At 38.9% G+C, this 27,388-nt stretch overlaps 1 protein-coding gene across 1 annotated transcript in view; it reads left to right on the forward strand.

The window, feature by feature from the left end:
• The window catches only part of kcnh8 (potassium voltage-gated channel, subfamily H (eag-related), member 8), a 431,818-nt gene that overhangs the window by 387,096 nt on the left and 17,334 nt on the right, over positions 1-27,388 (forward strand). Inside the window, exons 12-15 of the mRNA XM_072575729.1 lie at positions 4,884-4,925; positions 6,882-7,237; positions 12,404-12,510; positions 13,568-13,647. Coding sequence (XP_072431830.1) covers positions 4,884-4,925; positions 6,882-7,237; positions 12,404-12,510; positions 13,568-13,647 — 585 coding nt within the window. The remainder of the gene's footprint in view (positions 1-4,883; positions 4,926-6,881; positions 7,238-12,403; positions 12,511-13,567; positions 13,648-27,388) is intronic.

The raw sequence follows: 27,388 nt of genomic DNA on the forward strand, positions 1-27,388 counted from the left end.
TTAGAGGGATGACTGCAGAATCTCTCTCCTGGTAAATAATCCCTCCTTTACCTCAGCAGCTGCTTTCCAGTGAATTACCAATGTTGCCAGCTCCAGGATAGCAGCCCCTTACCTAGGAATTGAGGGCCAAACATGATGGAAATTAGGAGCTGTGTCCTTGCCTGCAAAAACAGATCCTGGTAGAGGAAGGAGGTGGCATAGTTCGGGGACTGCTTCCTTGGTCAACGTGGCTGTCTTAGACCATGCTCTGATGTTTTCCCTGAATGTATTAGGGTGAGTATAGTCTCCAATTCAGACCCCTCCTCCTCTTTCTTCTTTTACTCTCTAAATTCACACTCTTATGGTGCTCCAGCTGAAGAGAGATTGCAATTATAATCTCCAATTGAACTGCCAGGCCTTCTGCTAACAGATCATCAAAGTCCTGCACTCCTTGTAAAATCAAACACCAGGCTTTTCCAGCACCTTTTCTGAACTCCTCAACAACACTGAGCTCAGTACTTCTACTCACCCAGCAATAGGCAAAAGAAGTCAGAAACACCCCAGCTGAAGGTTCCCTGCCACTTCCTTCCAATAGTTTTTTAGATTAGATTAGATTAGATTACTTACAGTGTGGAAACAGGCCCTTCGGCCCAACAAGTCCACACCGCCCCGCCGAAGCACAACCCACCCATACCCCTACATCTACCCCTTACCTACACTACGGGCAATTTAGGATGGCCAATTCACCTGACCTGCACATCTTTGGATTGTGGGAGGAAACCGGAGCACCCAGAGGAAACCCACGCAGACACGGGGAGAACGTGCAAACTCCACACAGTCAGTCAGTCAGTCCTGGTGAGTTTTCAATTTGAGAGTAGTGATATAACCTACAAAGTCCAAAAGGGTAGATCAGATGGCAAACCTTAATTTAACATTGAATAACATTACAATTTGCTCATGATAGACCACAGTCATGTTCACACAGGTATGGCAGACCAGAAATGGCAAAAGGAATTCAGCCTCCATTTTCATTCCTCAGCATTTCCATTATGTCTACACCAGCAAAGCCATAGGGCTGACATTTGCAGTCATGCTTGGATGCAATTTGTAGCATTACTAAGGGCTATTTCACTGCAATGAAGAGCAGTGGTCTCTATCAATAAATCCTGTATGCTTTTCCAAGTTCTTATTATTAGCTCTGCTATCCTCAATAGTTTATATAGTTGAAACCCCAGTCTGTCTAGTCAACTCCATATAAAATTGTACCATTTAGTTTATATTGTCACTTTTCTTCTTTCTGATCAAAATGTACTACTTTATTTCTCTGCATGAAATTTCATCTATCAAGTGTCTTTCCATTTCCACTGTCCATCTTTATTGTTCTCTTCTGTTCTCTTCCTTACTATTAACTACATCTTGAATTTGTGTCATCTACACACTGTGAAATTATACCACTTATATTCAACTTCAGATCATTAATGTATATTGAAAAGGACAGAGCTTCTAATACTGACCCTTGGGGCACACCATTTTCAGCTTCCCTCAAGTCTGAAAAACAACAATTTAATACTAATTGCTGCTTACTGCCTCTGGACCAATTTCAGTTCCACACAATTACTGCTCCGACAGCCCCATGGGCTTCAATTCATAATTTTCTGTTTACCGTCTACATCTTGTTCTCATTTCTAGAATCATTTTGCTTCCCCCAATGGCCTTCTGATTTGCTTCTGAAGGTGGTTGTATTCATCCCAATGTGTTTCTTTATCTTTGTCTCCGCAGGATTTGCTGAGCTACTTCTTCATCCCTCCATCAATTGTTTTGTTGATCTGATTATGCTCAAGGTTATTCTGTCCATGCCTTTTTATTCTAGGTATGCCTCCTTAACAATATGCCTTTAAAGATGCAGTATTTCAATTGCTGTTAGCTGAGGAATTCTTAAACAATAGACCTCAGTCAGTTTCTCTCTGTATTTCCTTGATTTACTTTGAGAAGCTGTCTGAATCACTGCGCAAAGGCAAAACTTATTTTACAGCTGGTCAGTAATTGAGATACAACTGAATCCTCAGACAAAGAACGTTTTCACTAACATCAATATATACTTCTTGTAATTTAATTTTTCCAATGGAAAAAGCTGATGTTTCAGAATTTTCATCAACAAGAATAATTGCAATTTTGATTTCCAAAACACTTTCAATTTTTTCAAACTTTTGGTATCTGTGGAGCATATATGTTGGTTGATTGTCCTAAGCTAGAGATCACTTCATTCAAAACTTCCCAGTGTTATTAGAAAATTATTCTTAACTAAACAAACTTTAACATTGGATTGTGCTTGTGTCACCAGTTTTATTGATCATTCTTTTAAGTGTAGTTCCTTTATTAAGTGTAGCAAATATTTTAACATGTGGTGAAATGTAAAACTGTATTAAGTAATAGTTCAAGTTTAGCCTTCTTTTGGGAATTGCAGGCATAAGCTTTGTAAGTAGCTGTTGGTTTAGATATGTTTCAGGTTATGGACAGGAAGTCCCTGGTGTCAAAACAGTACTGTTTGCCTCAAGAAGAAATTTTTCGCAAAGATAAAAAGACATTCAGAAAAGTAAAAAAGTGCCTTCCTTTTCTCTTTCTACATATTAATAATGTGGACTGAATATTACTTTTAACACACAAACAAAGAGACATAGATGCCACTCTCAAAAGGGTTGATGTGATGGAATTCAGGGAAATTGAACATTTTATCAAACATTGCGGTGGATAAGAAACTTCATGAAGAGACTAAAAGTTTCTGTAACTATTCCAGTTTTCAATGTGCTTCCATCAGCCGCAAAACTTCTTTATGTACTTTGTAAATATCTGGAGGGGAGGAAGGGAGACATTTACAGTAGAAATGTTTGCTAATGATTGCATTGTTCAACAAATCTGTAACTCAGATACTGCAGCGGTCTATGTCCATGCAATAAAAGCTATGGGAAAAAAGTCAGGCTTCACCTGATAAGTGGCAAATATATTCATGCCACACAAGTGCCAGGCAATGACTACTTTCAATACAAAAGAATATAACCATCTGACCGTGACATTTTAATGGCAGTACCATTGCAGAACCTCCCACCATCAACATCTTCAGAGTTAATATTAGCCAGCAACTGATCTAGAATTGATTTGGAACTCCTTACCAGGGAGTGTTATGGGGTTAGAGTCCTTGTGTATATCAAAGGCTGAGATAGGTTCGTGAACAGGAGGGGAATCAAGGGTTACAAGTATATGGCAAGAAAGTTGGCATGGGGAGTGACAGATCAGCCATGATTCTATTGAATGGTGAGCAGACCTGAGGGGCCAAATGGCTTACACCTGTTCTTATTTCTTATGGTTTTGCCAATGTCTCCACCACCAGTGCACAGTGGCAATAATGTGTACTCTCTGAAAGCTGCCCTGCAGCAACACATCAAGACTCCTTTCACAACAGCTTCTCAATCCTTGACAACTACCATCAAGATGGACAGGAGCAGGTCTATTGGAACACAATTAGCTGCAAGTTACCCTCCAAGCTGTCACCATCCTGACTTATAACTATATCACTGTTCCTTCACTGTCGCTAGGTCAAAATTCTTGAGCTCATTTTGTTGCAACACTGAGGGTGTCCACTACCCTCCAGGGATTGCAGCAGTTCAAGAATTGAACCACCAACTTCTCAAGGGCAAATAGGCATAGGTAACTAATTCTGGCCTCACCAATGATCCTCGCATCTCATGAAAGAATTTTAAAAACGATAGTAGACTTTATTTACTATTAGGAAAGTGATCAGTGACACTGAACCTATATAGAATCTTGAGTATTAAATTTAAAATATAATAATGTATATATTGAAAATAATTTAGCGCAACATTATAAATCCAATATTCAACTCATCTTTCTATTGTGAAATTGTAAAGAATTCTTTTGAGGAGGTTTCTGCCATAATTCAACAACAAACAGAAATTGACACTAAAACTGGTGCCAATTCAGGAAATAATATAAAACACCAGTGCTACTCATTAACTTAGATTTGCAAAAATGTTTCTTGCAAGGAACGTTCCAGGTTACTTTGAGCAATTGATGCCATGATAATTACCTGGCTACCTTTGCTGTTTTCTGCTGATTGATCAGAAGATAACAAGAGTGCATTTCATTCACCTGCTGAGCTGGAATTATTTCAAAAGAAAGCAGTCAAGACTGAAGTAATATCAACACCCACGTAACGCATGCTCAGGAACAGAGATAGTGCCAAGTATAACAAAATAGAGTAAGGAACAAACTTGCAGTAGACCATGTAAATAACAGACTGCCTTGTTGTTTGATTTCACTCAATCAATCACCATAACTGGGAGTGAAAAGTAACTGAATTAGTAATTTATCCAACTTAAAGCAACTACATTCTCGCTTTCCAAAGAGAGAATCCATTAGATTACTGTACTGGATTGGGTTATGAATACGTACTGACAATAGCTGATAGTAACACAGTCTGTTCTTTGTCTAGGTAACTGTAGTTAGATAACTGAATCATCAGTATATATTTGTTTAGTTAAGACTTAACACCGAGGTTACGATCTAGATAATTGTAATATTCCTGAACAATGGTTTGTAACAACCCTGAATAGATTTTTACCACATTTGTATTTATTCAAAAAACCATGAATTGGAAAGTTGAAGAACTGTTGAAATTAGAAAGGAAGATGACCACATGTTTTTCTAAAATCAGAAAGCAAACCCAGCCGTTCTGTGTTATATACCTGTGTCCATTAATAAATTATTCTTTACTATTTTGTAGAACCTTATTGTATAGAATCATAGAATCTTGCATTTTGGATTTCAACAATTATCTCTCTGTTAAAAAAAATGTACTTCTGCTTCATTTGGATTTTGTACTTCAACAGGGGATTTCAAGATTGTCCAACAAATCATATACAATGTCCCAGGTATGCTGCACCTTTTGAATTATTCTGCTCATTAGAAAGCGGCTAATTGCCATATCATAACCATAATATATTAGGACTTAAGTTGTTTTCTATTCTTTAAGCAAATCAAAGTTATTTAAGGCAAATAGTTAAACATATATTATCCAGCATGATTGTGTTTGCATGTGATATTTAAACTGACTAAAGTCATGATTTGGAGATGCCAGTGTTGGACTGGGGTGTACAAAGTTGAAAACCACACAACACTAGGTTATAGTCTAATAGGTTTCATTGGAAGCACTAGCTTTCAGAGCTAGTGACAAACATCTGATGAAGGAGCAGCGCTCCAAAAGCTAGTGCTTCCAACTAAACCTGTTGGACTATAACCTGGTGTTGTGTAATTTAAAATTGATTAAAGATATTTAACATTTCCTGAACAATTGTAAAATTTAGTATTACAAATTTTTTGGGTGTAAGAAATTTGCTTACTTCAAATATAATGTACATTGTGTTGCTCTATCTGAAGAACCATAAGACCACACAAGCAATGACAAAAAGGCAAAGGCCTTTATAACTTTCCCTATACAAATGGTGATGCTTTACCCTTGCAACGTATGTAGTCTTCAACCTATCCAGGAACCATGTGATTCCCTGACAGAAAAAACATACATCTGGTTTAAAAGCAAACCCAGGGCAACTTGGGGGCAAGGAGTCTACTCACATAAGACTCACATAAGAGTACAAAACAAGTGCAGAAAGTTACTCTGGTCATGATTTCTTGTATTCCAAATGTTTTGTAAGAATGAGCACTTCCAATACCCAGAACAGGACCCCTCTCATTTCAAGAATTCAATCAATTCATGTGCAACACATGACCAACAGTCTGATGCTGAGGTCCATTATTCTGTGAGAAAAGAACTATCTCCTGAGATACAACCTGTGCACTGTCAAATTACATCCACTGGTTCTCCCTAACCTATTTCATTGGAATAAACAATAAATTTAAGCACAATCCTTTCCCATTATTATCCTATGAAACCCAAACAAATCATCCCAAGCCTATAAAATTAATAAAAAGAAATAATCCCAACACAGATACATGTGTGAAACTATGGTAACTGGTCTCCAAGTAAATCCATCTACCTTCTGCCTACCTGCTTCCAGTCAATTTCCACTCTTACTCTGTATGACACCATTAATATTTGAGGTTTGAGCTTGCAGTGAAGCCTATTGTGTGGAAGCACGTCAAAAGCTTTTGGAAGTCTTAAATTAGCAATTTCTACCAGGCGTTCCTCATCCATCATTTGGTCACTTCTTGAAATATTGCATTCAGGTTTTTTTAGACTTTATCTCCTTATTTTGAAGCCATGTTGGATGTCCTCAATATGCCCCATCTATCTAAACAATCATATGATTTATCTTCAACGATTCTCTCAAACCTCTTTTCTATAGCTGATGTAAAACCAATTAGTAAAATTTACTAGTTACTCTGACCATCTTGTCTCTTTTCTAAGCTCTGTCCACACTTCAGGAACTATCCAAGAGTGCTATGAGCTGTTAGCCTTACAGGCAAGAGACTTTCAAAATATTTGATATTAACATAATCATTTACTAAGCTTGCATTCAAAAGTGTCCATCTCCAATGAACCATTAAGCTCAGATTCTATCTTCACTTTGAGGTGGACATACAGGATGCCAAATGTCCTGGCCAATAGTTATCCCTCAAACAACATCATGAAAACAATAGTTATTTATTCCATTGTTGTTTACTGTATGCAACTTTGCTGCTGTTTTTACCCTTCATTGCATTAGCATCTTCACTTCAGAAGTAATTCAGTATTTGGAATTTCTTGAAGTTGAGAAAGACATAAAGGTCTTTTTTCTACTACATCATATCATTTGTATTCAGTTAGTAGTGAACTGTTTAGTTCTCAACACCTCTGTAGTGATTGTTTTTTTGTCCACATTTACACATAGTCAGATTCCAACGGAAATGGGAACCTAAACCAGAAACTCACCTCTATTGTAGAAGATGAAGAGGACGTGCAGGAAGTGGATGAGACTACACCATTGTCACATATTTCTACCAGTGTCACATACTACAATCAATCCTTGAACTTTAACAAAACTACGAATACCAGCAATCTCCTAGCAGCTAATCAACAGCACCTCTCAGGCCGTATAGACTTCCGGTCTCCCATCAGGGGTTGTGGTGTCATGATCAGAAGCAGACATGATCATGAATCGGTTAATATAAGGAGTGAGAAAAACAAAAACTTAAAACTGCACCTCTCTGCACTAAACTCATATGCTCCTCCTGATCTCAGTCCAAGGTAAAACATATTCAATATATTTCTTTATATTTTATTTTTGTGGTTACCAAAATGAGGGATTTCAAGGTAGGGGAGGAACACATTTCTCCCTGGGCACTCACTGCACCAAGGCACATAAGTGAATGCAAGTGGTAGTATTCGTATATAAACACAGTAGATTTGAATGGCTATCCTCTGCCTTTTTGTTTGCAACAGAGCAGGTGAACCTATTTGTTTCAAGTTATTTATTAATCCCTCCATAAAATAACAGACAGAGTAAATCAAGTGAACATGCCACATATTGGTACATTAGTACGAAAACATAACAATGACACCAAATGGACTGCAGTGGTTCAAGAAGGCAGTCCTCCACCATCTTTGCAAGGGCAACTAGGAATGGGCAATAAGTCAGTGAATGCCTCATCCCTGAATGACAATAGAAAAACTAAAAATAATTTCTAAACTTGGAGGTTAAAATTTGCAACCAAAATGGACAGGAAATGAGGGCCTACCACAATTTCTCCATTATTTCCTGGGATGTTAGTATAATTATCAATGCCAGTAATTTTTACCCATTCATTATTTCCTTTGAGACAGTTTCTGATGAATCAGCTTTTTGAAGCACTTCAGTACATCGGGTGGAAGTAGAGGCCTAACAAAACTAATCTGGGAGTGTATGTTTTCATTACGCCTACCGTCAAAGTATTTATAGTTTTAAATTTTGAATATAGAATTAGAGAATCATGGAATTTTACAGGCTCCTAAAAGAGCTATCCAGCTAGTTCCATTTTCCAACCTTGTCTCCATAGGCCTCTAATTTCATCACTTTCAAATATATATCCAGCTCTCTTTTGAAACCTCCTATGGAATCCACTTCCATCACTCTTCCAGACAGCATATTCCAAATCCAAACAGCTCTGTGAGTAAAGATGTTTCTCCTCATCTCAATCCCACTCTCTTGCTGAAAATCTTAAAATTATGACCCTTATTACTGACACATCAACTTCTGGAAACAGAATATGCTTTTTTACCCTGTCAAAATAATTCTTAATTTTGAACACTTCAATAACATTGCCTCTTAATCTTCTCAGCTCCCAGGAAAATAAGCCCAATTTTTCAAATATTTCCTTGTATCTAAAATCCCTCACCATTCTAGTAAATCTCCTTTGCACTCTCTCCAGGGCTTTAGCATCCTTCCTTAAATAAGACGCCTGGACCTGAAGATAGTACTCCAAATATGGTCTGACCAATAGTTTGTAGAGGTTAGCATCACTTTTGTACTCTATGCCTCTATTATAAACCCAAGGATCCGATAAACCTGAACAACTGTTTCAACTTGCCTGGCCACATTCATAGAATTATGCATATAAACTTAAGGTTTCTCTGCTCTAGGACTCCCCTCAAAGTTGTACCATTTAAGATAGGTGTACGATGGAAGTCCATACATTGATAGCATGATTATAAAACATAGAACAAATTGTATGTTAATATATCTTTCTCAATGACATTTTCTGTTAAATTTCTATTGCTATGGATTTTCAACATTTCTAAAATACCTGACTGTCTTAGCAGCCAATACTTCAGTTCAGCCTTCACAATTAAGCTACGATGAAGTTATCATTCTGTTTCATGGACAATTTCAATCAAATGTTGACTAACCACAGACCTTTATGATAATTCAGAAGTGCAACTTTAATATAGGCTTATAGCTGTTCATGTAGAACTTTAGTGAGAGAATGGACAGCAAGCAATTTCTTTTTACTGATATTGCCTAGGACTTCCTAAATTTGTCAAAAGTAGTTTTTATAGATCTTGTTGTGACCAAATTAACTATAACATTTTGTCACATTGCAGAAGTAATTAATTAGCTGTTCTCTCTATATTCAAAAGACTGGAGAACCCAGAAAATGCAGGACTTGAACAAACCCTTCATTGGCTAGTGATCAATATACACAGCCAAGGGCAAGGAAAACATCCTTGAAGCATTTGTGCTCTCAAGTCCCCCCAGGATTTTAATATTTGATATTTCAATAAGATCATTTTTCTGAATTCCCCTGAATATAGGCCCAGCCTGTCTAAAATCCAAGGGACAAAAAAAAAACTGCAGATGCTAGAATCCAAGGTACTCAAGTGGGAGGCTGGAAGAACACAGCAAGCCAGACTGCGTCAGGAGGTGGAGAAGTCAACATTTCACATGTAAGCCATCTTCAGGACTGGGGGTGGGTGTAAGGGGAGCTACAGATAAAGAGATGGCTGAGGGAGGGTCATATGTGGGGAGAAGGGCGGGATAGTGAGGCAGGAATAGGTGAACACAGGTAGAGGGTACGGCCTGGTTGGTCGATGGGAGGAATGAATCCAGTTGATACCCCAGCTCTCTTTACACCCATTCCAGTCCCGAAGAAAGGTTACACCTGAAACGTTGACTTCTCTATCTCCTGATGCTGCCTGGCTTACTGTGTTCTTCCAGCCTCCTGCTTGTCTACCTTATCAACCAAGGGAGGTAATGGCCTAGTGGTATTATTGCTGCCTGACCTGCTGTGCTTTTCCAGCACCATACTGTCAACTCTGACCTCCAGCATCTGCAGTCCTCACTTTCCCCCAGATAATGTTCAACCAAAGGGTTCAAATCCTACCATGGCAGATGGTGGAATTTGAATTCAATATTTAAAAAATTCTGGAATTAAGAGTCTAACAATGACCATGAAACTATTGTCATAAAAAGCTATCTCGTTCACTAATATCCTCTAGGGATGGAAACTGCCATCTTCACCTGGACTGGCCTACATGTGACTCCAGAACCACAACACTTAACTACCCTCTGGGCAACAAATGTTGTCTACCTAGTGATATTCTTATTCTGTGAATGCAGAAAGCAAACAAAATTTCCACAGAAGATGAGCCTCCTCCATTCCCTACGCTCTAGGAATCAGTCAAGTAAACCTCCTTGGAATAGCTTTTAATGTATTTACATCCTTTCTTGCATAACAAATTCAAAACTATATACAGTACTCCAGTTGTGGCCTCAGCAGTACACTATACAACTGTAGTAATAAATCGAAAATTTTATATTCCATTTCCTTTGCAATGAAATACACCATTCCGTTTTCTTTGCAAATCACTCGCTGTACCTGTGTACTACCTTTTTATGATTCATGTACAGGATTCACGTGGAGGGTTGCATCATTTGCGAACTATCTCTTTTTAAATACTATGCTGCTTTTCTTTTTTTTAACCGATGTGGATAAGTTCACATTTTTCCACATTATACTCCAGCTTCCAATTTTCTGCCATTCATTTAACTTACCTAAATCCCTTTGCAGACTCTTTATGTCCTTTTCACAACTTACTTTCCTCATTATGTTTCTGACATCGGCAACTTTAGCAACCACACGTGGTCATTGGAATAAATTGTATTTAAATGGACCCAATACTGATACTTGTGACACACCTCACATTGTGCCAACTCAAAAATGACCTATTAGTGCCCACTTTCTGCTTCCCATTAGCCAACCTAGCCTCTAATCTTGCATTGTCATCTGCACTACCTACTCGTTCTGGACACTTCCCCATTTGCACCAAAAGTTATAGTTGTGCCACCCAAATTCATCTCCCATAATAGCTGCCTCTCTCTCATTCAAAGAGGAAAACAGCCCACAATAAGGAATTAAGAATCAAGACAGGTGTGGGCTGCCTCACATTCATGTTCCTCACCCCTTATACAGAGATTATCCTGATGCTGACTGCCTGAGTGGCTGACTGACTGTGTCTAAGCCCTTCAACCGATACAGAGGCTGACCTTTACTCTTGAGTGAAGACTATCTCCCTTGATTTGACTGATGTCAGCTCACAACTATTTCAAACTACCTGGCTTTGTGTCTGTGCTAAATGACATGGGAATACCACACTACTGTCAGCCTGGTATGTCTGGCTCAGAGGGTAAAAAGGAAAGCAATGCAAGGCAGAGATGCTGCAAGCATCCAAGAAAGCTTAGAGCAAGCAAGTGCTATGACAGCAAACGAACAGACCAGACATGCAACCTGGTCCAATCTATGAGCTGGTGCATGTCCCCGAGCATGGTGTCCTTGCAGTAGCATTGCAATGATTGTTGCTGATGTGGTTTGATGAGCAGAAACATACTGTAAGTGAGAGGTGCCATGAGAGTTCTGAGGTGTTGGCATATTTTGAATGTCAATGTCAATGCACATGGGGTGCATGGTACGTACCTTGGAGTCTTTGGCGAGCTTTAGTCGCCAGATGTTCCTGCTGACTTCCATGGCAAGAATTCTCAACGTATCGCTTGTTCGGCTTTGGTAAAATAGAAAGCTGAATATTGATAAGGTGAGTTATGGCATTAATGAAGCATTTATAAAGTTATAATTCCCCCTTCATGGCAACTCACTGAAGTTATCGTCAAGCCACTCAGCAAATACGTAGAAGTTGTAGCAAGTGCTACTGACATGAGATAGGCCTTGCTGGATACTCTATGTGATTCTGTCTCCAATCTTGTTCTAGCCCACATCGATCACGCCCCTATAAGATTGCACCCAAGTGGGAATTAACCCTTTTGGGTTAATTAGCTGAATTCAAATTTCCCCAGCTGTCATGGTGGGATTTGAACTCCAGTTTAAATATGGGTATGAGTCCAGGTCTCTAGATCGCAAGTTAATTGACATTATCACTTTGCTTCCATTCGTAGTAGAAATCCTGCTTCTTTCTTTCACTAGAAGGAAAGTATAATTCAGAATTACAAGCTACAGAATGTACACTTACACAAAAACAAAATATATTCAATACACTTCTGCCACACACACCTATAAAGTTTAGTCAAAGTTGGAATGAGTGATTCTTGAATATGAATAACATTTTGCAAAATGGTCTAATGCGCTGGAAATGGGATTTGTACATTATGTGTTAGGAGTCTGTTCAGTCGGGTCTGTCTTTCAGCAGGAACATAAATAAGACTTTTTGAAGTAATTGGTTTCCCTTGCTAATTTAAGCAGATAATTTTGATGCAGTTCAGTAGTGAAGGATGGCTTAGTCTAGATAAACAGTAACTGTTAATCACTCCACTTGGATTTGATGCACAAACACAGGAGCTGGACCTTTAAATATTATTTTGCACACACAAATTAGATAATTCATATTTGCATCTGTACATTAACACAACTAAATGTTTAATTCTTATAGAATTGTCGATGGCATTGAAGATGAAAAAAGTTCAATAGGAAACCAGAGATTTGAGTTTTGCACTGAAAATACAGGACAAGAATCATTCAGACTTACACATGCAAGAGGTAATATTTGTCATGTTTATACTTGAACCAACATAAAATTATTACCCTATTATGTTTGAATATTATTAAAAATTGTCCTCTGATGTGTAGATGAGAGCAGATCATCCTGATCCTCCTTTCATCTGAGATCCACATGTCCACAATATCAACAATGATGAGTTCTTTACAAGATTCAGGGAAGTCCTCACTATTACTTGAAGGGGAACCCTTGCTGCTGCTGTGGATGGTATATCACCAGAGACCATCAGATGTCTTCTATTTAATTTAAGTCAGGTTCAAGATGTGCAACCTGGCAGACACTCAGAATGAGTTTTGGAAGTGCCAGCTTCCTATCACACATTTGGTGGAGCTCTTGTGTATCTATGTTTGTTTTTAAAAAAAATGAACATCAAATCTGTCTTTTAAGTTACATAGTGACATTTTAAGTGTGAGCAGGGTTTGGTTGAGTGGGGTCAAAAAGCACCAAACACAGTGAATGTTAGCAGCATGACTCCCAACTAATTTTAGTTCCTGGTCGCCTGAAGTGAGTGGATATCAGCTCTGATCAGAGAACTTAAACAGGGATTTCGGCATCAGTGAGCTGTCAGCCTGACACCCCAGGAAAAGCATTAAAACCTTCAAAAAATTGCTTCATTAGATCCCTTATTCCTTTCTGTACCACGGTTTCCCCATTTGAACCAGAGTTAAGATTGCACTTCGGGGCCTTAAGAGTTCATCAGACCCAAGCTGTGCATTTCAAGAGATACCCATCAGTTGTGAAGTAATTGCTTTTGTCGCTTCCTCAAAAGAGTAGACTGAGATCAGAATTAACAAGAAGCAGGTGATGAATTGATGGGTAAGTGAGATAGATAATTTAACTGCTTACTCACCTAGTTTCCAATTCTCCTCCCACCCCCTCTAGAATCCCACGATTTTGTTAAATTCTTCTGAATATTATTTTTTAAATGCTAGCATTTTCAAGTAATTAAAATTGCTTCTCTAACAATAATCGTCAGTACTTTGCACAGTTGAACTGGAGGACAACTGGAATTTGTAAATTCCTATTGAATGTTCACAGACTTTAACCAAGTTACACCTGCCATGCTGGCTGCTAAAGCTGAAGAAACAAAGCAGCAAATAAAAAAGCTGAATGATGAGGTATGGATAATTATTATTAACTCAAACTGAAAAACATAATTCAGTAAGAAATAGCAAAAACACAATTCTTACAGACAGGATTACATTTGAAAATATTTAAATGTTTGAGCGATAGGGAGAGGTTGAATAGTTTGAGCTATACGGAGAGGCTGAATAGGCTGGGGCTGTTTATCCCTGGAGTGTCAGAGGAAAAAGAGTGACCTTACAGAGGTTTATAAAATCATGAGGGGCATGCATAGGGTGAATAGCCAAGGTTGAGAGTGTGTTGCTGGAAAAGCACGGCAGGTCAGGCAGCATCCGAGGAGCAGGAAAATTGACATTTAGGGCCAGAGCCCTTCATCAGGAATAGCCAAGGTCTTTTTCCCAGGGTAGGGGAGTCTAAAACTAGAAGACATAGATATAAGGTGAGAGGGGAAAGACTTAAAAGATACCTTCGGGGCAACTTTGTCACACAGGGGGTGTTGCATGTATGGAATAAGTCACTAGAGGAAGTGATGGAGGCTGGTACAATTACCATATTTGAAAGAGATCTAGATGGGTATATGAATGAGAAGGATTTAGAGGGATATAGGCCAAATGCTGGCAAAAGGGACTAGATTACTTCAGGATATCTGGTCGGCATGGACAAGTTGAACTGAAGGATCAATTTCCATGTTGTTTGACTGTACAAGAGATCACTCTTGACTGTATAAAATATTATTCTGCATGTATTCATAGGTGTCCAATATGAAAAGCATATCCTAAATCTATAGGGATATGTTACTTCACTACTTCTGGAAAGTTTAAGCATAGGTCAGTAATAACCAAAGATTAGGAACCCTCAATTGTATGTCAGATCTTCGCTGAAATTTACCCAATTTATTCAGCCATTACTTGCACTGTTAACTTTGTTGGAGAAAATAAATTTATTTTTCAAAGTAACAGAAAAATGACATTGTTTCCTTGTCAAACTAGGCTTCTGCAATTCCCATATATAACTGTCCACAAATTTTGTCCTCAGGCTACTTACATCTTAGCTAGATTTTGGCATCATCCATTTAAGGACCATCGCATTAACTACTTCTGATGTGCTCCTCAGAGTTTTGTCTCCCCGATATTTTATTTTTACTTTAGAACATTGCAATCAAATGAAATGCCAAAAATTACCAGTCATATTTGTGACAGTCTATATTTAAATCCAGTAGCCAAAATGAAACTGGCATAAATTGCAGCTTATGTCAGCTTAACTGATTGTACTTATAAAAACATGTAAGTGAAAACTTAATAGCTTACTGTATATATTTTTATAATTTACTTTTGCGTTACAGTTATATAGAATGTACCAAAAGTATGCCTCTTTCCATGAGTAACCATGAATCTATTTATAATAGACTTATAATAGAAACCTGAGCAGGTTTGTGTCGCTCTGCTGCATCTCCACAGTTTGCACCCCCATCCAGATTGGCACTGAGGACACTAATTTTGAGCAGCTGATGGTGAGCATATTGGACGAGCAGGATAAGCTGATGGAAACCCTGCGAGTCATGCAGGAAGCATTGTCCCTCACTCAGGAGAGGTAGAAGATAAAGTTAAAATCTTATAGTTGTAAAACGGAATGCACAAAGAGTCTTTGGAACTCTTTTCGCTAGAAAGCAGTGGAGGCCAAGTTATTACTACTGTCATGGTAGAGGTAGTTAGATGCTTTAATAACAAGGGATTAAAGGTCAGCAGTACTAGATGGGAATTGAAATTGAGACCACAATCAAATCAGCCATTATTTGATATAATGGTAGAGTAGGTTGAAGGGACTGAATATTTGTATGCACATGGTTTTTGAGGAAATGTATTTATTAAGTTGTTGCTCTTAAATTATCATAACATATATGTTATTCTTTTTGACCACTTTCCCTTTATCCATCCTTGAGTGCTTGTGGTAATTGGCTTTCTAACCTGTTTTATAACTAAGGTATGAAGCGATGGGATCATCAAAGAGGGAGTTGTGGGATACTGGTTGTTTGGTGGAAGGTCTGCTCAGTGCCAGTGGCATTGCTTAGATGAGCTTGAATGATGGTTATTACATTTTCTGGTCATCTGGATCCTCATCTGAGGTCTAACCTAAAGCAGAATAAGCAGCACCCTTCCTGATGTGTCCTGATGTGTTAGAGTTGAAGTATAGAAAATAATATCTCATGAAAAGTTCTGTGTACAAACAATCTCCCATTCAAGGGGAAGAAGGGAGTCAGGGGAGTATATTTATCAACATATTCTTCTGGGATTAATTCAGCCCCATTGCTGTTTCCACTGCCTAATTTCAGGAAGCCAATGGACTCAATATTAAAGTCAAAAGTACGTTGAAATATTGCTCTAATTGAGTGATTTACATAGAGTAATTACAAATTTGTTACTCCTAATGTGTCATGGCCTAACATACTCAAGTGAAATGTAGGAACCAGCAAGGTGAAGTTGAGTTCCCAATGTGCTGTAGTTTTCTGTAGTTTTAACCATCAAATCAAGTCACCCAAGCCCAGTTGATTCTCCAAGGTAAAATTTAGTTCAATAATTTTTCAAAAACAGAACTAGAGAAGCATATGCTGAGCCCTTGAACTGGAACCTTCCGATATTTTGAGCAACTGTAACAGATGCTACTCCAGCAGAGTCCTACTGGAATCACATATTGCTAACTTCACAAATGCATTTTCATCACGCTAAATTTATCACAGGTTTGCAGCTAAATCTATACTAACCCTGACCATTGCTACTAAGAATCTCATATTCATGGTCATGGGTTTTGTTTTCAAAATGCAATGATTAAAACAGGTATTTATTCCAACATGCATCAATAGCAGAGCAATGCTCATTGACGCGTTTAGCAGAGATCAGAGATTCCACTATGAGAAGAAGATACAATATTCAGATTATTGTCTTGCATTTAATTTAGTCACATTAAAAATACATTTATGCTATTGCCAACAAGGGGAATAAAATTGCTGCATAAGAATAACATAACCAATGGACCGTGTATATCTTCAATAAAAGTTTTCAATGGCAAGTGGGGTTTTAAATTTCTCAGTAAATTTTGTTATGAAGGTGACATCTGAAAATGAGAACAGCCTTGGATACAAGGCTGTAATTATCAAAAACATTTCCAGTTCCATGGTGTATAACACGCACATTTAAAAGGAAATGTGACAGCACTTGAAAGAAGAAAGCAGTCAAGTTTTTTTTTAGAAATGCTCATGAGGAACATTTTGAATATCTGTGACAGTAAATTTAAACTTTGAGTTAGAATCTGAGTATAGTTCCTCACTAAATAAAACAAATACATTTGACAAAGACTATCTTCATTTATTCATTGATACAATTTTTAAAATTTCCCAATTCTATCGAACTGTACCTTGACTGACAAATGAATGAAAGACAGGAAGTTGTCTTGCCAAAACTGAAAATTGGTTAGGAAGTGCATGACCTCACATTTTTCTGCATTAAATTCCATCTGCAGAGTTTTCACCCAATCATTCAACTATTTATATCCCTTTGCAGATTCCTTATTTTGTCATCACAAGAAGTCCTGACATCTATTTTTGCATTATCAGCAAATTTAGATACAATACACTCTGTCCCAACCTCCAAGCTGATTATGAATGGTTCATCCTTCTAATAGCATCCTTCGTATTGAGCTGAGTACATTTTCGTTGAAGGTTATGAAAGAGCTACTTAACTGTGTGCCTCTGTTAGCTATTGACCTTCCCATTAATCGACTTTCCCAGCCTATTTTAGACAACATTTTTTTCACACCTCTGTAATCACCCTTATTTAAAGTGAGAAAATTGGGTTGTAACCCAAGCTGTTCTCTTCAAACTAAATTTGGAATTCGATCATGTTGTAATCACTAACCTCTAGCAGATCTTGAGCTATAGGATCTCCTATTAACCCTACTTCACATGCTGGGGTTCATGTGACTGTAAAGATTCTAATAAATTGTGGCCCTAAGTCAGCAGATGGGACAGCTTTAACTGAAAAATACTGAGGTAAGTTAATGATGAAAGAAATGATGTAGATATGCTCACCATCAAAGAAGTGGATCTTAGTAAAATATTCATGATAGTGACAGAGGAACATTTTGAGAACATAATATAGAGTAACATTAATGAAACTTAGAAAGGCACAGGTTATTCAGGGACAGTCTCTTTGGGTTCACAAAACGTAAGTCATGCCTGACTAATTTAATCAAATCCTTCAATGAACTGACTGAACACAGTCAAAGTGAATGAATTGAATATCTGGCTTTTAAAAAGCTTCTGATGATGTCCTAAAGAGGAGAATTATTTCATATGTTTCAGGTTCATGGTGTTAAAAGTATACTGACAGCACGGGTTCAGGGATAGATGAAAGATAAGAGCTAGTGATGCATCGGGAATCAGTGTGGAGACCTTTATGCATACAAAAAGGCAATTAAAAGTCAATTTATTGATTTCAAAGGAAGTAATAGTGTATGATTACAGCTGATGATAATGCTGAACATCTCAGATCCAGTGTGAAACCTAGCTTGATAGGTCATAAATTTTATATTTGCAGTTTGCTCACTGCAGTGGTCAACCACTGAACAAACTTGTAAGAGGTTGCAAAAGTACTTTCAACAAAGGAACATAAAGATTTATGATGTGTAAAAGGAAAAAAAGCACCAACTCTATTGTGCTATGCCAGAACTAATTGAAATGGTCTTATTAAAAATATCAGAACAAAAGGTTTAACCCTTGATCCTCAACAACAACCTTAAAAGTTTTGAGAAGATTTGTAGCTCAAGTTGAGGTTTTGGATGTAGGTTTGTACGCTGAGCTGGAAGGTTCATTTCCAGATGTTTCATCACCCAACTAGGTAACATCTTCAGTGGGCCTCAGGTGAAGCGCTGCTGAAAATTCATGCTTTCTATTTATATGTTTGGGTTTCTTTGGGTTGGTGATGTCATCTCCTGTGGTGATGTTATTTCCTGTGGTGAAGTCACTTCCTGTTCCTTTTCTCAGGGGGTGGTAGATGGGGTCTAACTTGATTTGTTTGTTGATAGAGTTCAGGTTGGAATGCCATGCTTCTAGGAATTCTCGTGCATTTCTTTGTTTGGCTTGTCCTCGGATGGATATGTGTTCCAGTCGAAGTGGTGTCCTTCCTCATCGTACGTAAGGATACTAGTGAGAGGGGGTCATGTCTTTTTGTGGCTAGTTGGTGTTCATGTATCCTGGTGGCTAGTTTTCTTCCTGTTAGTCCAATGTAGTGTTTGTTACATTCCATGCATGGTATTTTGTAAATGACATTAGATTTGTTTGTTGCCTGTCTAGGGTCTTTCAAGTTCATTCATTGCTGTTTTAGTGTGTTGGGAATTTCAAACCAGCGTCTTCAGGAAAACAACACATACGGACCAAATATTGAACTACAGAAGCAATCATCCCAACAACCACAAACAAAGCTAAATCAGAACATTATTTCAATGAGCCAACACACACTGCAGCACAGAGGAACTACGCAGAACAGAGGAAAACCACCTATACTGTGTATTCAAAAAGAATGGGTACCCAACGAACACAGTCCACCGATTTCTCAGTAACAAACCCAAACAAGCAGACAAAACATGTCCAGAAACCCTAGCCACTCTCCCCTACATCAAAGACATCTCAGAAATGACTGCCAAATTACTCAGACCCCTCGGCAAGATGGTAGCCCACAAACCCACCAACACACTAAAACAGCAACTAATGGATTTGAAAGACCCTATACAGACAACAAGCAAAACTAATGTCATTTACAAAATACCATGCAAGGACTGTAATAAACACTACATTGGACAAACAGGCAGAAAACTAGCCACCAGGATACATGAACACCAACTAGTCACAAAAAGACATGACCCTCTCTCACTTACATACGGATGAGGAATGACACCATTTTGACTGGGACAACACATCCATCTGAGGACAAGCCAAACAAAGATACGCACGAGAATTCCTAGAAGCATGGCATTCCAACATGAACTCTATCAACAAACAAATCGAATTAGACCCCATCTATCACCCCTGGGAAAAGGAACAGGAAGTGACTTCACCACAGGAAATAACATCACCACAGGAACTGACATCACCAATCCAAAGAAACCCAAACATATAAATAGAATGCAGGAATTTTCAGCAGTGTTTCGCCTGAGGCCCACTGAAGATGTTACCTAGCAGGGTGACGAAACATCTGGAAATAAACCTTCCAGCTCAGCAAGCAAACCTACATCCAAAACAACCTGAAAAATACTGCAACTTTACAGGATCACCCAGATTCATCTTTAAAGTTCCTTATTCAGTGGACATAGAATCATAGAGTCCCTACAGTGTGTAAGCAAGCCATTCAGCCCATTGAGTCCACACTGACTGTCCGAAAAGCATCTCACCCAGACCCACCCCATTATCCTTGTCCCTGTAACCCTGCATTTCCCATGGCTAATTCACCTAACCTGCACATCTTTGGAATACCTTTGGGAGGAAACCGGAGCACCTGGAGGAAACACACGGGGAGAATGTGCAAACTCCACAAGGGCAGTCACCCGAGAGTGGAGTCAAACCCAGGTCACTGGCCCTGTGAGGTCCTGCTGTTATCAGTTTTTTTTTAGCAAATTTCTGTATTCACTCATTGTGATTTGTTTAGTTAATATCTCTTCCTGAACAACTGCTAATGTATTCGCTTATTTCTTGACATGAGTTCCTTAATCAAAAGCCCATTTTTTCCTCTCTTCTATACTTGTTTGTTAGACACTGAATTAGTTACCTTTAAGGTTTAAAAAGCCTCAATTAAAAGCCTCATACGACAGTATGACAATAAAGTATTCCTCAAACTGTTCAAAATTCCAGACAGCCCACCTCCACTCGCAGAACTCAAAACTGAAACTTCCTAACACACACAATGTAAAAAGACAATTCAAATGGTAAGCCATATTTGATTCTATCCACATTACCACCCAATTTCAAATAATAATGATATATCATAAACTTTCATAACAATGATGAAGCTATAAAAGACATTAGTAGCCATAATGGTACAAATGCTAGCTGTCCATAAGTTGCATGAACAATCAGTATTGTGACACTGCTCAGAACTCCAGCTTTGTACTTGGAAAGTTTCAGCAAGGTTCATAACGTACTGCTAACATACCGTACTGCTCCAGCATTGTAACAACTTTGCTAAAAAATCTCTGCAATAATGTCATGCAATCATAGGATCCCTGCAGTATGGAAGCAGGCCATTCAGCCCATCGAGTCCACACCAACCCACCAAAGAGCATCCCTCCCATTGAGCCACTGTGGCACTGTAATTTCCTCGTTTTTTGTGACATATTAAATTGTTTGTGAGCTCATTTTGCCTCTTTGCCCTGAAGTTGCTAAGAGGGTTAAAGATTAAATGTACAGTTCATTCTGCTTCAGTTAAGCTTATTTTCAGATATCACAAGTTTAGAATTTAATTAGAGGACTAAACTATCAGTATCTGGCTTATGCCATTGACAGTAGAAATATAGCATAATAATAATATTGGCCCAGATCAGCTGCAAAGCAGCAACCATCATCAGATTACCATTCCATTCCGACTTTTTAAATCCTGTAGGTGCTCTGTAGCTCGGGCCATGTCTTATGATTCCCAACTTATTCAGAAATATGGATCTTATCTTCCACTGAACTGCTTCCTCCCTGTGTCTGATTGTTGAAGTTTTGGTTGTGGGGAGGAGGGAAGACAAACTACATACACTTTATACAACACTAGCTCCTATTTTCTAGTAAGTGTTTAAATGTCATGAGAATTTTCAGCCTCCTGGTGAATCAGTGCTTAAGTGAATGGGTGAGTGAATAGTCAAATGTGCAGGTGTATAAGTGGCTAGGTGGGCAATATGATGAGGTGGCAGCTGAATAAGGCAATAGGAAGGGTGGCAAATGAATGGATATGTGGGTTTGGAACAGTCAGGTTCGGAGGCACTATTAGGTTGGGGATCGTCATGCAGTGTCTGAGGGAAGAGTCAAGTGATGAAGCAAGGGTGATCAGGCCAGGAGACCTGTGGGGAGTTGAAGCAAGTCAAGTTGAGTCAGGGAGAACTGGGAGGTGGGATGTTGTTGGGGGGAGTCAGGGTGTTCAGTTATATGGCTAACTAGTGTTAAACTAGGATTTTTATGTTTAACATTCTCTGGCATACATCCAGCTAAATAAATCAGAACTATCCAAAATCTGTAACTCCAATTTAAAGTTGAAGGCTTTTTTTAAGTGGGCCAGAGGAAGGATATCAAATCAGAACAAAGTGTAGGATTTCTTCAGGTGGAGGTAAGAAACTGCAAGAGTCAATAAACATTGGTAGGAGTTTTTTACAGCTCAGCAAACAGGAATGGAAGTGTGGGTATGGTATTAATCATGATGGGTAATACAGTAAGCAGGGAAACAGCCGCGAAGCACCCAAGTGTTTCTGTCAGGTCAGCAAGCCACAACTTCTTCTGGACTGTATTGTGACTTGTGCCTCAGAGGTATCTAGAGATGAGATAAATTAAAGAAACCCTCTCTTTCAATGTGGCAGATGTATTAAAATGATTAATCAACCATGATCATATTGAATGGCAGAGAACTCCCCTTCCTCAGTCCCTGTGTCCGAAAGAGTAGGGCAATTGTGCATTGGAAGTTCACAATTCCTAGGCAATTCCCATATATTCATCAGAGACTGGGAGATCTGGGAACTCACTTTTCCAGTTAATGTCTTTTCATTAGAACCCATAATGAATAGCATTGAGCTGAAACATTAGATCGAAGAAAGACCAGTTAGAAAAATGAAAATCTCTTCAATATTAGGACAGGATTATGGTGAACTAATTAGACCTTAAAATTAACTCATTGAGTCAGTCCTAAAGCTTAAAAATGTAGGATCACTTCATCATGCAAGAGCTGTTTAGTCGATCAAGTAGACCAAGCACAAAAAAAGGAGATGTGCCAATTCATCTAGCACTCATGCAAAACCAAGACACAAGGAGAAAAGGGAAAGTGAGCCAGGTCAGTATGTATCCTACAGCTCAAGTGAATGCGTTGGCCTACATCTTAAAAGGGGCTGGAAATTTTACCTGGATATTCTGAATCAGTAAATGTTGACTTTTTCACTGTCCATGTGCTACTGTATACTGTACTCATAAGAACAACAAACTGTATGTAGATTACTATTTCCTATACAGAAAAAAGCAGAAAAATTAAAAGTAATGGCTCTGTAGTTTCCATTGTTATATAAGTTTGCTATAATATCTGAAGCAGACGTTACTCCACAGGGCTCCTTGCTACAGCTGTACATTTAGCAGATGGAAATCAAAGGGTACATTTCCAAAGCATTTCGAAAGCTGCATGAGCAATTGGAGTCATTCCTTCATTTAGTCTTTCAATAAATTTTCCTCTGCCTCTTTTATGTAATTGCTTTCTATGAAGACATGAAGGATTTAAAATATTGGTGCCAAAGGTCATGAAAATTCACAGGTGTGCTTGTAACAGTCCCATACATAACAAGAAAAAAAAAGAGAAAAATATCAATCTTTTTTGTTTTTAATTGTAGGAATCCCCTCAGAATTTAGTTCTACATTTGCTTATACAAATATTTGTTAGCAGTACATCAGGTCAGCAAGTCAGTACATTTTCTGGTCTGTATTGTGTCTTAAATCTTAGAAGTATGTAGTGATAACACCCACCAGGTTATGTATCTGGGCATGGTTTTATTCCAATATTTTAAAATGTCTGCTTTAGTACTTCCAGCTTTCACAGTAGTCAGTTGCCGTTATCTGTTCTTTAAAGATTCAGGATCACAGTCACTGTCCCAATTCTTTCACATTTCAATAAACTGAATCTGCACAAATAGCAAGTGGGAATAAAAGGGTCTTCTCTAGAGTAGAAGGTGGTGGCTCATGTGGTATAACAGAAATCAGAACTTGTACCCATACTGTCCACAATAGCTATCGATAATGTGGATAAGAGAATAAAATGTAATATTTTCAAACTTACTGTGAACACAAAATAGGTAGAATTGTGAATCAAAGGTTCTTTGCTCCTTCTCACAAGTGTAAGTTTTAGGTTACAGCTTAAACTCAAAGCCCAATATTAATGTGTTCACAGCAAGAGCAGAAAATCTGGTGGAGTAACTCAGGAAACTTTATTTAAATTATAAATAACACTTATAAACGCAGGGATTCATGGGCCTACTATCATGCTTGCCATTCAGTTCAGCTGGGATGTGGGTCCACACTCCGTGTCTGGACTTGCTCCAATATTTTGAGGATCTTCTGCTTCTGCTTGGACAGCAGGATAATTTTACTTTCAAATGCCTTGTACACCTATAAGGCTGTTGCTTATTAACTCTTTCCAAAGCCACAACCTGGAACATGGTCGATAGCATCACTACATTCTGAATTTCCGAAGGGAAGCGTGTCTTAATGCTAATTGGTTTAAAGTGCATATAATCAATCTTTAGTTGGCTCTTAATGCTGATGAACACTGACTGATGATACTTCTCACTATTTATCTCTCATCATCCATGACCCCATTCCTTTCAGTGAGTTTTGTTATTGTTGCATTTTCTTTTACTAAGATAAGCGGATAATTTGAAATGTTCTTTACCTCTTTGCTTTTGAAAAGAGAGGGATACGCAGTCGCGATCCGATGGCTCATATTTCTGGGCTTATGGTCCCAATCTTCCCTCACTTGGTGAAGTTCTGATTAAATCAGACGTTGATGACGAACCACCTGGTTTGATGTTCTTTGCGGTCTCTTGTTAGGTGATGTTTTATCAGGTTGGTGACCAACATACCTGTTTGGTGAGTTTTTTTGTCTCTAGTTGAATGGTTGGAAGAGTTCCTCGTTTTTGAAAGGACAAAAGATATATTGTAAAAAGCTGTTTATGATTTCAAAGATATAAAACTATACCGAAGATCATATTGCACTAACCTAAATAAATTGTTACAGAGTATGTAATAAGAGTGAAATGACTGGAATCAAGTATTGATTAATTCCTGTCTGTGTTTAATGCTGCTGTGCTCTGTCATGTAGAAGGTGATAGTTCTCCTTCTGCGTGTCTTCTTCTTCCTCCTCAGAAGCCTACTGCTGCTCTCCCAGCTCTTCAGTGTCCATCATATCCTCTTGTCACCTGCTTCAGTTGTGTAGAGCAGAGTATAGCAGGAAATGCAGGACAATTTGTCTGGAGAATAGTGAAAGGCTCGTTCTGACCAATCCAATCATTACAATCTCATCTTCAGGAAGCCCATTACCTGCTCCATCGTGCACCAATTTGAACAATCAGCTGATTCCAGAGGGTAGGCAAACATGAAGACTGCAGATGCTGGAAACCAGAGTTTAGATTAGAGTGGTGCTGGAAAAGCACAGCAGGTCAGGCAGCATCCAAGTAGCAGAAAACTCGATGCTTCGGGCAGAAATGTCAATTTTCCTGCTCCTCGGATGCTGCCTGACCTGCTGTGCTTTGCCAGCACCACTCTGATCTAAACTCTAATTCCAGAGGGTAATCCTTATCTCCCATCCTTGTATGGTACCTACCATTCATAAATAGAACCGATGTGCTCAGCAAGAAAAAAAACATTTACTTTGCCCACTCCAATGTGGTTATGGTATTTTTCATTTCCATTGTGCATTTATGTGTTTCATGAATACAGAAGATGGTGTAGGTCATGCTTGGCACAGTGAGCTGTCAGCTCAGCCTGATAATCAAGGGGTTCCTTCACACCTCCATGTTATTTTCTGTCTGGCACTCTCTAGTAGTACTGAGCTTCCAACTGTTTCCACATATTGCTTCGTGTTACAATTGCATCTTCCAACTTTATCCCCAGGGCCTGGCCCTACAGTCATGCTAACCATCATGCTGCCCTATCCCTCCCACTAAGCCCAGGCTGATGACTCCCCCTCCCGCAGTATCACATCTCTCTAGGGCACTGTTATCTCTCTCGATTTTATAGATTGAGAATCAATCTTCACAATTATTGTCTCCTTTGCATCCCAGCATTTCTGCCTTCAATCTTCAGAATTGACATCCCACTTTCCCTCCTCTATCTGTGGCCGCTGGTAACTCCTCCCTGACTTTCATCGAGCTAAGCCTCAGGGCAGAGCATGGCCCAACCTTTTGACCAACTTCAAAGAACAGCCCCAACTGACAAAGTCCTTTACTGATCTCTGTGCAACTTCCTGACTAACTCACCAGAACATTATGGACTGGTTACACTGGATCTACAGCACTGACAATGGCCCATTCCCTGCACTATAATCATACAGACCCCTGAAGCCAGACCACCGCCAGCAACCACTGACTGTGCCAAGGCCCTGGACTAATAGTGGACATATTGTGCCAAGACCCTGAGAGAAGATTGACTCCTTTGACTTGACTGATGACTTTGAAAAATAGCCATTGCATTGAAGCACATTATCAGTGTCTTTGCTGCTTGCACATGGTGCAGGTATGAGATTGACATAGCATGTTGCCATAGCAGCAGCATCCTTCCCTTTGATCACTGACTAAAGACAACCAGAACCAGCTGCTTGATTTCATGTTGGTACTACAGAACAAGATAAGGCAGTAATACAGTGAGTCTTTTAGCTCTAGCTGAGAGAGAAAAGAAAAAAATAGAAATCAAGGCTTGGCAGAGGTGCTGTGAGCAAAGTGAGTGAGTGCAAAGACAACAAGCAAAGAGTCCAAAGATGCATCCTGGTCCAATCCATCAGATGGGTGTCTGTTTTATTGCTGACAGCAACTTTCCAATGAAGGTGCCGAGTGCTCCAAAGTACAGAACTGCACTGTAACTGGATGAGATGTGTCATGAGGTATGCTAGGTGTCTGTGGATGGGAGGGATGCCCAAGGAGCAGACCTTGAGATATTGGTGACTGCTGTATAAGATGGAAGGCCAGAGAAGAAACCTCAAGTGACTTCCCTGACCTCCACATTGGGAATTGTCACTGTCTAGTTTCTATGAAACAGGTGGGAAATTGCTTATAACTCAGGCAAGATTAACTGAAAATGAGATTTTGATGTATGGATGGATACAAACAGGCCTCTTGCTGCACAGAAAACAGATTTTCATCTCACCATTCAGCCATTGGTTAGAGAATCAGGTATCTTGCTCATAAGGTTGAGAATCTCATTACTGCTGACCCCACCTGATTTTCCCAGTTTTCTTGCCAATGCCCGTGTCATTCAGGATCTGGGAAGATTTCGCCCCATTGTCTCTATTGATATACTTTTCAGTTAACGTTGTGAGATTATTTGAATAAAGGTAAACCCCTACAGGTACTAGATATTTGAAACAAACACTAAGATTGCTGGAGAAACTCAGCAGGACTGGCAGCATCTGCGGAGTGAGAAACAATGTCAACATTTCAAGTGTGCTTTTACTCTTCTTCAGAACTTGAAAGGAATTCTCTGAATACAAAGTTTCAGGAAATATATTGTTTCATCAGCTTATAGAAATGCCAGTCTTGGGCTAGTTGTGTATTTCTGAAGTAGTGCCACATCTGCTGTTGGACTTGTACATGGCTGCCCACCCTGGGTAACATCTGCATGGGAGCTGGAATGATACTCTGATTGCAATGCTCATAGTGAGGAGTCAGTAAGAATTCAATGAGAGTGCTTGACTGTTCAGATCACTGAAAGTATTTAAAGGAGAGATAGATAGATCAGAGTTAAGGGCCATGAGGAGTTGGTAGGACAGTGGTTGAGGCATGGGGCAGGCCACT

This window comes from Chiloscyllium punctatum, chromosome 8 (genome assembly GCF_047496795.1).
Source record: "Chiloscyllium punctatum isolate Juve2018m chromosome 8, sChiPun1.3, whole genome shotgun sequence".
In the NCBI taxonomy this organism is placed as follows: domain Eukaryota; kingdom Metazoa; phylum Chordata; class Chondrichthyes; order Orectolobiformes; family Hemiscylliidae; genus Chiloscyllium; species Chiloscyllium punctatum.